The sequence below is a fragment of the Phyllobates terribilis genome, unplaced genomic scaffold (genome assembly GCF_046119375.1).
Source record: "Phyllobates terribilis strain yellow unplaced genomic scaffold, ASM4611937v1 Scaffold_3__8_contigs__length_932513732, whole genome shotgun sequence".
NCBI lineage: Eukaryota > Metazoa > Chordata > Amphibia > Anura > Dendrobatidae > Phyllobates > Phyllobates terribilis.
In genome coordinates, this window is record NW_027362763.1 from 778513721 (window position 1) to 778525598 (window position 11878).

General features: G+C 40.3%; 1 protein-coding gene across 1 annotated transcript; it reads right to left on the reverse strand.

Annotated features, from left to right (window-relative positions):
* Positions 1-6893: 6893 nt before the first annotated feature.
* LOC141257593 (uncharacterized) lies at positions 6894-11130 on the reverse strand. Its single transcript, XM_073672280.1, has one exon. It carries the CDS (start codon positions 10830-10832, stop codon positions 8946-8948), a length of 1887 nt encoding a protein of 628 aa, XP_073528381.1. The 5' UTR covers positions 10833-11130; the 3' UTR covers positions 6894-8945.
* Between the last annotated feature and the right edge of the window lie 748 nt (positions 11131-11878).

Sequence of the window (11878 nt, forward strand, 5' to 3'; positions counted from 1 at the left end):
AGCCCCCAGAGTGGCGGAAACAGAATAGAAGTCAGAGATAACAGGTCTGGGTATGCAGCCCCCAGAGTGGCGGAAACAGACTAGAAACAGGATTGGACCTGGCAATTCAGTAGCAAAGACTAACTGAGTGAAGGTGTTGCTCAGGCCCCTCCTTCTGGGTGGAGGGGGTTTAAATATCCAGTGACTCACAGCAATAGGCTGGGGACGCATTAGGAGTGCGCCCACAGCAGCTATAAGAATGAAGAGGTAACCGGGCCGCCGCCCTAAGCAATCAGACAAGAGACATGCACACAGCATGAACTGGAGCAAGGTTTGCTGGCTGGACTGGCAGGTAAGATTGCGGTCTTGCATAGTGGGAGGTGGTGCACTATGCAAGCACGCCGCCAGGAATGTTACACACTGAAGCAAAAAGTCTCAGTGACACGTATCTCCCCTCCAGTATTCTGCCAGTGACTTTGTCACATAGGGTATAAGCAGGGAGTACTCATATTACACTAGCATAATGCAACAACATGCAATTAATGGAGGTAAGTTATAGTCCTAAAAGCAACATGCCCTTAGATGATTATAAGGAACAGTAAATGCCAGCTTGGCAACTGCATGATAACAGTACCTTGGGTTATTATGTACAATGCACGTGGAGCTTAAAGAAGGGATCAGCTGAGCGCGCCCCTGAGAATCTGCCTCCAGAGATTATTTTAGATGAAAGTGGGAGTCCAGGGTGAGATATGTAATCACTGACACTTTGCAGCAGCCCTTATCCTCTCATAGTGCTTTCAGCTCTGCTGTAGAGCTGTGCCTGATTATGACCAATAGACAACAGCAAAATTGAACCTTGTCTCATTAAACACCACAAACACATTTGAAGTTGCCTTGTCACAGTGTTGTCAGTGTCTACTGTACTGCCTCTTCCCCTCCACACTGGCTGCCTGTGAGATGTAAGCTGAAGCACTGTGAGAGGATTGCAGCTGCAAGTGCTTGTAATGAGACAAAGTTCAGTTCTACTGTACTGTGTTAGCTCTGATCTCACTTCAGAGCTCTGTGTGATTATGAGAGCAGACTGTCAGTCATTACATGTCTCACATTGGTAACGCCTCCTTTAATTTAAAATAAGCTCTGGAGGGAGATTATCAGAGAGATCTATGTCCGGCCCATAGATCTTAACAGCTCATTTAGATATTAAATAAAACATGGATTTCTCTGTAATAACAGATCGGATAGCAGATATCAAGGTATCATTTCATTAAACTTTCTATGACCTTCATGCCCATATAGAAGGCTTTGGAGGGTTGATCCTACTTACAGATTACCTTTAAGCTATAATGACCTTTCTTAGGCCAAGTCACATTTAAATGTCAAATGTATTGTACTGTTTTGCAAGTATATTTGCAGTTCATGTATTCATATGTGTATGCTGTCAAAAGGGAAGAATTAGGGAGTAGGAGGTTGGGACCCAGCAAAATTTTAAAACTAAAATTTAATAACTTAATGAAAACTAAAAATTAATATAATATATTTTTAAAGCTATTGCAAGGATAGGTAAAGAGGTTGCCTAAAGCAACCAATCGGATTCCACCTTTTGATCTTCTTAGTTTTCTTAGGAAAATGATTTGATGGGTTGTTCACAAGAGATAACCCCTTATGAATAGCTCAGCTACGCTGCCTAAAATAAAATAAATTTTTAAAAAAAAATAAAATAAAAAAAGCTGCATACTTACCTCCTAGATTGGTACTATTCCTCTGATATCAACACTTTGTCCCACGGCGGTTATGTTATATTGTTATTGTCACGTGACCCCTACAGCCAGCCAGCGACTGCTGATGAACTGCAGCCTTTATTATTACGCCAGAGTGGAAGTTCAAAATTGGCCATAGTGCCGACATCACAGAAAGAATGATGATGGAATAAGAGGTATGTATGCAGTTTTTATATTTTCTGCTGTAGAGTCAAGCTATCCATGAGGGGTTGTCTAGCAGTGGACAACCCCTTTAATTGGCTGTTACGGACATATTTTTTCTTTTTTCAGCTGGTTTTCAGAAATCTAACACAGCAACAGTTTGCAGTAAGCAAAAGAGTGTTTAGCCAGTAAAACGAAAGGTGTGGTGCATAACTAAATATTTATCAATTCATTGTTAGTTATGGTGTCTACTCAGTGTGTTGGAATTGAAATGAAATAATGACTATGAAATCTGAGTGTAAATATTATTTCAGAAACAGCGCCACCCCTGCCCATTTGTTGTGCATGGCATTGCAGCTCAGCTCCATTCACTTCAGTGGGAGCATAATTCCAATACCAGACACGCTCAATATTAAGAGGTGATGTTGTTACTGAAAGGAAGCGGCCATGTTTGTCAATCCAGGACAACCTTTAATATTTATCACGTGTCCGTGGCTGCATTTTTTATTTAAAGGGAACCTGTCGTGTCCTCAAATGCTATTAACATGCAGATATAGGATTAATCTTCAGGTTAATACCATCCCAATGCTGTCCATCTGCCTTGGAGAAAGTACGGGAGATAATGATTTTTATTCCTCTTGTGAGTCACCAGCTTTCAGTTAGAGAGTTAGCATTGTGAGTGGCAGATGTAAGCGCACCCCAGCACTCTGACAGTTTGCTCTGCAGTGCTTCTGTGCAGAGCAAGCTGTTAATCGAAGTGCCAAGGCGTACTTACAGCTGCCGCTCACTGTGTACAGAGCGGTGACTGTAGACAGTCCGGGCACGCATCTATGACTGAAAGCCAGCGGCTCCCAGTAGGAATAAAGATCACTTTCTCCCAGTAGCCACACTTTCAGTAAGGCAGATGGACAGCATTGAGACGCTAATAACCTGCAAATTAACCCTGTATCTGCAGGTCAACAGTGTTTAGGGACATGCCAGATTCCCTTTTAGAAAACGGACACAAACAGATGATTTTACTAAATATAACTTATTTACTAAAATCTACAGAGGTGTTCCTAATTCTACCCTATGGGATCCAACTTTCTAGTAAAATTCAGATCAGTCCAAACTTCCAGGTTGTAAGTTCTCAGCATGCAGTACAGGATCCCATAGCCCTCCTCAAACAAGTACATTGTGAAAATGTCAGATCTTGAGGGCAATCACAAGATCTTGCATTTTGAACTAAAGCAGCTCTGCAGCTTCATTTAGTAAGCAGCTACTGATAGATACTCATTACAGATATTGCCAACCATTAAATGCCTAGTAAATGATGCAGCAGCAATGATTTAGCTCAAAGTGCAAGATCTCATAATAACGTGATGTCTCGCGCTTTCATAGAGAGGGGAGCCGCGCAGGGTTATGAGATCCCTCTCTGCATGCTGGGATTACACTAACCAACAGATCCTTCAGTCTGGCACTAGCACACATCTGTACATTTTTATTAATAAGTTATATTTAGGCCCGGGTCACACGGCTGCCAATTCTCTCATGTGAGGGAATCGGGACGATTATGCCAATGACCTTTGGCTCAAACTCTTTCAGAATTTGAGCCGAGTGTCATCTCAGTGTGATACCATTTTCTCGTTGTCCTAGTAGGTTTTCCACTACTAGGACAACCCCTTCTTGAACTAAATGTTCAGCCCCGCTAAAATTGAAAAAACCTATACTCACCTCCCGTACTGGCACCGTTCCAGCGATGTCAGCACACGCGGTCCCGGAGCTCTGGTGCGGTGGAATGACAAGTGGCACCCAGCGCCCATTCAGCACTGGTGTCACTGTCCCTGCCTTCATATGGATTGAACATGAAGAGAAAGCGAGGGCTGCAGCTGATCTCTCACTTCCTCTTCATGTCCAATCCGTACAAAGGCGGGGACAGTGACGCCATCGCTGACTGGACGCCGGGCATCACGTGTCATTCCACTGCACCAGAGCTCCGGGACCGCGTGTGCTGACAGCGGTGGAACGGCGTGAGCAAAGGAGGTGAGTATAGTTATTTTTATTTTATTGGGGCCAAACATTTAGTTCAATGAGGGGTTGTCCTAGTAGTAAACAACCCCTTTAATTTCTCCATCTTCTCCATTGTCTCTGCAGAAGTTGGACTAAACTCGGATGATATCCGAGTGCAATCCGATGTTTCACACGCACCCATTGACTTGTATGGGTGTGTGTGATCGAATCATCGCATCCGAATCGGCATGAGAAAAAAATCGCAGATCTGCACTGCCCCATAGTACCACAGTGGGCCGAGTGCTATCCGATAAAACATCGGATAGCACTCGGTCATGTTATATAGTTGTGTGAACGAGCCCTTAGTGAAATCATCACTCTTCCATTGCCTCCTATTTAAAAAGATTTTTGTTAGGCTGGCAAGCATTGAGCTTAGCTTTTTCTGACAGCTCCGTAGAGAATGAATGGAAGGACTGTAAGTTGCACGTCCACTGAATCCTTATGAGGGTAAAAGAATTGTGAGGCAAAAAATAAGAAAAAAAACCTGGTGGGCGTTGTCATGATGAAGACAAGGATGAGAAGGTGTAAAAAAAAACACGAACATTTATTATAAGACAGCAATGGGTTTCAAAATATAACTGATTTCTTCCTCTGACTATAATACAAAGAAGTATATAAAACAACTTATAAAGGAAGTCGTGATTCAAGGAAATTACACGTCCCACCCACTGGTGAGTATCAAATCCTGGACACACAATAGAACAACATATGAATAGTGTATAATCATAAAAAAAATAAAGAATTGAAGATTATATATAGAATCTCTAGATGAAAAAGCAAATCATTATGAAGGTAAAAAAATGAGGGTAAACGTGCACTGCTCAACTTGATCTGTGCGGGTCCCAGTTGTTGGACCTCCAGCCATCTATTAGTCATAATCTATCTTGTGGAAAGGTGATAATAACCTATTTTTACTGGAGAAACCCTTTAAACTTTTCTATAAGGGTGAATAATAGTGTAGGAAATATCATTTTCACATAGTGTGATCATAGGCGAGTCCTTCTCTCAGCCTCTAACTTTTTGAAGGCTTTAACAACAAAAGATCAAAATTTTCTCGGATTTTCACCTTTTAGATTGGGACAGCAGCTGTATAAAACAGCTCCGTACTTGACGTGTGCCTGCAGCAACAGTAGAACTGTTTCTCAAACAGAAAAACACTACAAATCAATGGAAATTGTAGGGATATATTTTGCATTATAGATTCATTGCCTTTTATTTGTAGTCCCAATATGTTACTATACCGCATATAGTTTTTACACAATGAGATTAATCATGAAAGGTGATAACAGAAACCCCACAAATTCACCCACAAACCTGTAGACACAGAACACACATGTATTTAATAAAATACATATCGATAGTGCAATTTTTTTAGCAAAACCTTTATTTAAATGATGAGTTTATTGTTTTAGGGCATTGTCACATTGGAGTAGTCTTTAACACAAATGATTGTAGTCTGCAAAAGGTTCCCAAAAGATAACTTTATTAATACCTAAGAGAATGGCCACTAAAAATATTCATAAAATCATAACCTAAAAACACATACTCCCCTCCCCATAGAACTATTCACTTCTCAAGAGACCCTTCTGTTGTAGATCTATCTACATTCTGCAGCACTGGCGGACACACACAGAAAAGGGCCCCTGTGCAAGAACAATATATGGGCCCTTTGCAGCCCAAGAGCTCCTAAAAAAGCAAAATTGTACCTGCTTTGGAGGTAGAAATGGGCCCCCTCATTTCTTGGGCCCCTGTGCGACCACACAGGTTGCACTAATGATATGTTCACCCTTGTCTTGCTGTGGATTTCTTGGATCTCTTAGGGTATGTGCACACAACACCTTTTGCACCTGGATCCTGAACCGCTAACTAAACTCTCAAAAGAATGAACATATACATTGCTATGTAAAAACGACTTGTTCAGTCTTTTGAGAATCTATTTTCTTTTTGGGCTTCCAAAGACGGCAAACAGTTAAGCAAAGTGAACAGACTATTCTCATGGTATCTGCCGCTTTGAAGGAGCTCTATACTTTATAATAGAAGACAAGGGGAAGGCTTAGAACACACTGGGACTTGAAAGGTGTGTGAGCGTTTTTGCTTTAAAAACTGCTTTCCGTTTCTTCATTGTTAAATGGAATTAAAATTTGTTTGGCAGTCAAAAATTTCCAAAAACGGTCATGTGATTACCCCCCCAAAAAAAATTCTATAAATGATGCTTCGGGAATGGAAATGTCAGAGTTTCCTGATGCGTCTTCATCTTGAAAAACTCAATGGTTTGCCCGCATGGAAATGACTTAGTCTGTACATACGCTTACATTTCATGTACTGAACTTAGAATCTCTTTAGAGCATTTTTGTAGGGCTATTCTGCTTTTAGCCAATTTCAATTATTCACTATATGATGAAAGGTTAAACAATTTTTCCATATACTGTCTGTGTCAACATGTCATGATTTTCAAAATCTCTTCTTATAGTTATTGAATAGCTCATTATAAGGTTAGTTTCACAAATCCAACTTTCATGGTCCATGTTCATTGACCGTCTAAGGATCTCCTGACTCAAACTTGACAATTTTTTTAGACACAAACAAGAACCATGAATGTTGAATTTCTTAAGACGGAGGTTTCATAATGGTTCTTCAATGAACCATGCTCCTGGTGGATGAGTTATTATTTTCAGAGACTGGATTACAATGATCAGTAACACCTCTATATAAAGCTGATAACACAGGATCCACCAATCTTAATAGGTGATGCCACACCTGACCCTGCTCTCCCTTCCTTCACAATGAACATTGCACACACTTATTAGATGCTTCAATAATAGCCTATGTGGTTATGTGCATGTGGCTATGTGCATGTGTTGTTTCCTGAAACAATAGGAAGTTAGTCTAATAAAGCCCCGTGTGAAAATTGCAAGATTACTCTTTTATTTTTAATATGGATTGTGATATGTAAAAAAAAAATGTGTAACACAAAAACCTGATTTAAGCAATAGATAATTTGCTGACCTTTTAGATAAACAGTAAAGCAAAGATCTTGAAAGCCACAAAAAAAAAATGGAGATAGTGTATCGGAATATTGCTAGAGCCTACAATGAAAAAATGTGTTGTTTAAAAGAGGAATACTCCTTTAAGGATTGGATTATAAATTACATTTATAGATGTGTTGTGGATAAGCTGAGGTCAGTCAGTATAATCCAGCATTAATCCTGGAAATAACTGTTACCTGGCAACTAAGAAAATTGATATTAACATACATTTTTTTAATATTTCACATTCATAATTAGAAAATCAATGTTCTCCTGAAAGAAAAACAAGACTAATCCTCCGCCTTACATAATACTTTATATACTATTACCTTAAAGACTTTATCTCTTAAAGTGAACATGCGCTCTTTACAAACCAGCAACAATTTTGTGAACTGCGTCAAAATTCATGGAAATGTTTCCCGCTAATTACTGAGATGTAGTCAGGGTTGTAACTATAATAACTGAAGAGGTTGCAGTCGCACCTGTGCCCTTGAGCCTAGGGACCCAAAAGGTCACTTTGGCCCATATGAAAAGACCATTGGTGTTAAAGACTTGCAATAGTTGGGGCCCATTGAAGCTTTTGCATCGGGACCCATGAGCTTCAAACTACACCACTGGGTGTAGTAGATTCGCTGAGGAGCACGGCACAGCACAGTCACTAAATCCTAATCCACTAACTACACAAGTATAACTCCAGCTCACAAAATGGCCGCCTGCAATAGAGAGGCCAACTTAAAGGGGTTTTCTTTTTGTATTTACATAAAGTGAATTTATTATATATATTTACATCACCCTCAAAAAGGCAATTAATGTCAGAGATTTATCAAACTGTCTAAAAGAAACACTGATTGTTGCCCATGGCAACCAATCACATTTGAGCTTTTCCTTTCTTACATAGCTCTGATAAAGTGAAAGCTGTATTAAGATTGGTTGCTATGGACTACCGTACGATTCTGTTTCTTTTATACAGTTTTGGGAAATCCCCCAAGTAGTATATTCGAAAGTTGTACGACTTAAAAGTGGTTGCCCAGAATTTTAAGAAAGTTATTAAAGGGGGTTGTCCAGGATTTTAAGAAAGATGCTTAAAGGGGTTGCCCAGGAATTTAAAAAAAGATGCTTCAAGGAGTTGTCCAGTGAAAACAAGTTATCCTCAGAATAGGTGATAACTTGCTGATCTATGGGTGTCTGACTGCTGGGACCGCACCAATCATTCTTTCCAGTGTTGCCAGACAAAGACGAACAAATCAGTTATGAGCCCCAAAAGGATAGAATAGCACAAGCCACACAAGCATATTTCTGCTTTATTCTGATGGGAATAAATTTGCCTCATTCTACCAATTGGTGCAGATCTCAGTAGTCAGACACTCACCAGTCATCAAGTTATTCTGATGATACTGTATATGATAGCTTGCTTTCACCGGACAACCCCTTTAACAGCAGGAAATGGTTTAGAATTAAAAAGAAATAACGTCAGCCTTTGAATAAATTGCCACTCCAGCACTGTCGATCTAGTAGTCCATGCTGATTCTTTAACAATGACCACATCCATCATTCGTGGGACCTCGGTCTCTAATGGATGGTCCAGCGTCATATACTCACATGCAGGCATCACCACTGAGGTCAGCGACTGGCTGCAGTGATCACTTGAATGATAGATGTGACATCATAACTGCAGGATCAGAGCTATCGGTGCTAAAGTAGCAGAAATTTACCGGTGGAATACTGTGTTTGTTTTTTCTTATTTAATGCCTTTTTATGCTGCTAGGCAGCGGCACTGGATCGCTAATTTTTACACAACACAATTTTTTTTTCCATAAAACTAGTAAACCAGGAGCACTCATTGATGGTTGCTTGCCTTATTAATGCTTACATATGAGCTAAACAAAAAAAAGCACCACTATCTACAAAGAGAGCTCTACAAAGCATACTCACTACATCAATAAACGCATACATGTATATGGGGGCAGTGAGGTCACCTGTAGTCATTGCTTACTGCTTTATCCCCCTTTTGATCTGGGACCCAGCAGTAGTTATCTGTTGCACTTGGTTGCTTCTCAGTCTCATTTTTCTTTGCATTCCTCTTTCTGTGACATAAAACGCCAGCAATGATAATCATGACTAACAGCACAGCGCAGGCACCTATTATACTCGCTAATAGCACTTTATTTTGGTTGACCTCATGACCACTTGTTACCTGATTAACAGAGCTATTACCAGAAAATGTGTCTGCTTCTTTTGTCATGGGGATGGTTGTCATTATCTGTCCTGTTTCTCTATCCTTTAAATCCATAGTGGAATCTGTAAATTCTGATGTAGGTTGGTCAAGAGTCGGACTACTGCTGGTTGCTTTTTCTGGTTCCACTCTTTCATTGATTTCTCCACTGGTAAAAGCTTCAGAGTTTTGTTGCATTGGAATACATGATATGTAATCAGATGATAATAACATTCCCTTTGGACAAGAGCAAACATAACTCCCATCAGTATTGTGGCAGTAGTGGGCACATGGGGAGTGGGTGCACTCATCAACATCCAAACACGTGGTATTGTCACTGCTAAGGGTGTACCCGGAATGGCAGATGCAACTATATGACCCATTTGTGTTGAGGCAGCTTTGAGAGCAATTGGAGTTGAGACATTCATCTATGTCTATGCATCGTCTTTCTTGCTGTCGAAATCCAGTATTACACTTACAGTAGAAATTTCCCAAAGTGTTGATACATGTTTGGCTGCAAGGTCCGGTCAAGCATTCATCGACATCTATGCAGTTTGCTTTGTTTGTTGCCAACTCAAAGCCCCTAGAACATGAACATGTAAAGCGATATTGGTGGTTTATACATTTCTGCTCACATGGGTTAGACTGGCAGTGGTCAGGGTAAACACAGGACACCAAGTCAGATGCCAACACATACCCATCTTTGCATCTACAGGAGATGGATTTGTTTTGTGAATATTCTATGCATTCATGTTCACATCCACCATTATTGTACTTACAGCCCAGTTCCTCAGAGGCACAAAAAGGTCCATTTGATTTCTTGTCCGAACGAGAATTTCCCCACTGATAAACATTTGTTTCATTAGATTGCAGACAAATTAGCCAAGGTCCAGTATGAGTTCCGATGTGACCACAAGACACTGAAGCTAAAGAGCCATGTGGGACTAAGTCCAGAGAAGAACTTTTGAAGGTAAAAGGGGTGTCATATTCAACATATCCTGGGCCAGCAAGAACAACCCGCTGGCACATTCCTTTGAAGTTAAATTTGCAGATATAACCATCAGCCTTAAAAGAGCATGGTTCATCAGTCCATTTATAATTATCTGGTGAGTCCATGTGCAATTTCATACTCACGCATTTTTCCCTGGTACAAGTCCCTTTTGGTTCTATCAACCAATTAGAAAAGTTGCTTTCCTTTGCAAGTTGAGTATCTGTGATCCAAGAAAACCCTCTTAAAGCTTCATCTCTGATAACACATGATTTCAGCTGCAATCCAATCCAAAGCTTTAATGGACGCGTAAATGGCGAGGTGTTGGTCAATTTCCAAAGTAAACTGTAAACATGTTCTGCTTCTTCTTCACTATGTATGGTCAGAAGGTTACCTCCTCTGTTAACACATTCTGTACTTGCTTCAGAAAATTTTTCCTGGCTCAGGTGGACAAAGTAACAGGCATTAGTAAAACAGATGGCTTCACTTTGCTCTTTCCCAGGTATTGCAGATGGGAACAGTAAAGATACCAAAATGGCAAGTACTGAGAGTGGAGTGTCCATCTTTTTTCTGTTCTCCTTTCTTTGATGGTGCCTTCTCACAAAGAAAATGAAGAGATTCATACAAAGTCCAGCGTAGTTAAGAAGTGGATATGACATTAGAAATGTATATCCTTCTTCCTATAGTAGAGGTCTGCTCGCATCCTGTGTTGTCGTTGATCCTATTCTTCTTGAAGTAACACAACTTCCTGTACGCCGCTGCCCTGCAATTGATTTCCTTACTCCTCAGAGCTGTTATTTTGCGATTGTGTTCAATATAAGGAGATTTTAAAGTTAAAATACTAAACCGCTCCTCCGTTTCCTCTTAATGTTTTTCCAATAATTTACTTAGCTAAGAATAAGATGTCTGAAGTCTTAGACATTTTGGATGACATGTAAAATATTCCCTAAATAAGTATAAAGAAGCATCTATTTTTTTTGTACGTCAGGGAGGATGAGAAAATAACACTGGGCAGTTTTACAAGTAATGCCATGCATACATCACATGCCTATTTTAATTTCAGAATCTCTAAATCAACTTCTAAGTTACTTCCATCACGGCTGGGTCATGAGAATATAAACTTGATCCATTTTTTACCCATGAGATGATGTAGCTATGCAACACAACCAAACAAACTCTCGTTTTTTATGCTTTGAAATGTAGAATTTCTTTGTTGGATTGTTCAGACTTAAAATAAAACTTAGGATTTTATGTATTTATTGTAAAATAGGGAACCATACTACACTATATTCTCATTTACATGAGTTTAAACTTTTTGATAGCAGTTTAGCAGATCCAGGGGCAGATCTACTGCCAGAGGCCCAGAGGTAGAGCATGGCATTTGCAGGGGCTGCTTATACTGAGGGCAATCTACCTGTTGCTCGGAGCTCAAGGCTCTGGGGGGCCCATGGCCAGAGTACCCTAGTCATTAGTAGCGTGCCGGATAGGGAGCATTCCTGTAGCTCCGCTGCTTACAGAAGAAAATGGCAATGGACCCACAGGAAACCATCTTCAGTTTCCTGCCTGGCAATCTTTCTATGTCTCAGACATGCGCGGCGTGATAACATCAGTACGCCACCATCATCATTTAGAAAGTATCCAGCAAGAAGAGGAAAGAAGCAATGCTGCAAGGGAACCTCCAGAGAGGTGAGTGTTTTTGGTAACA

Bases quoted from the DNA above. Each gene is read 5' to 3' on its own strand.
- LOC141257593 (XM_073672280.1), bottom strand. From the start codon at position 10,832: ATGTCATATCCACTTCTTAACTACGCTGGACTTTGTATGAATCTCTTC.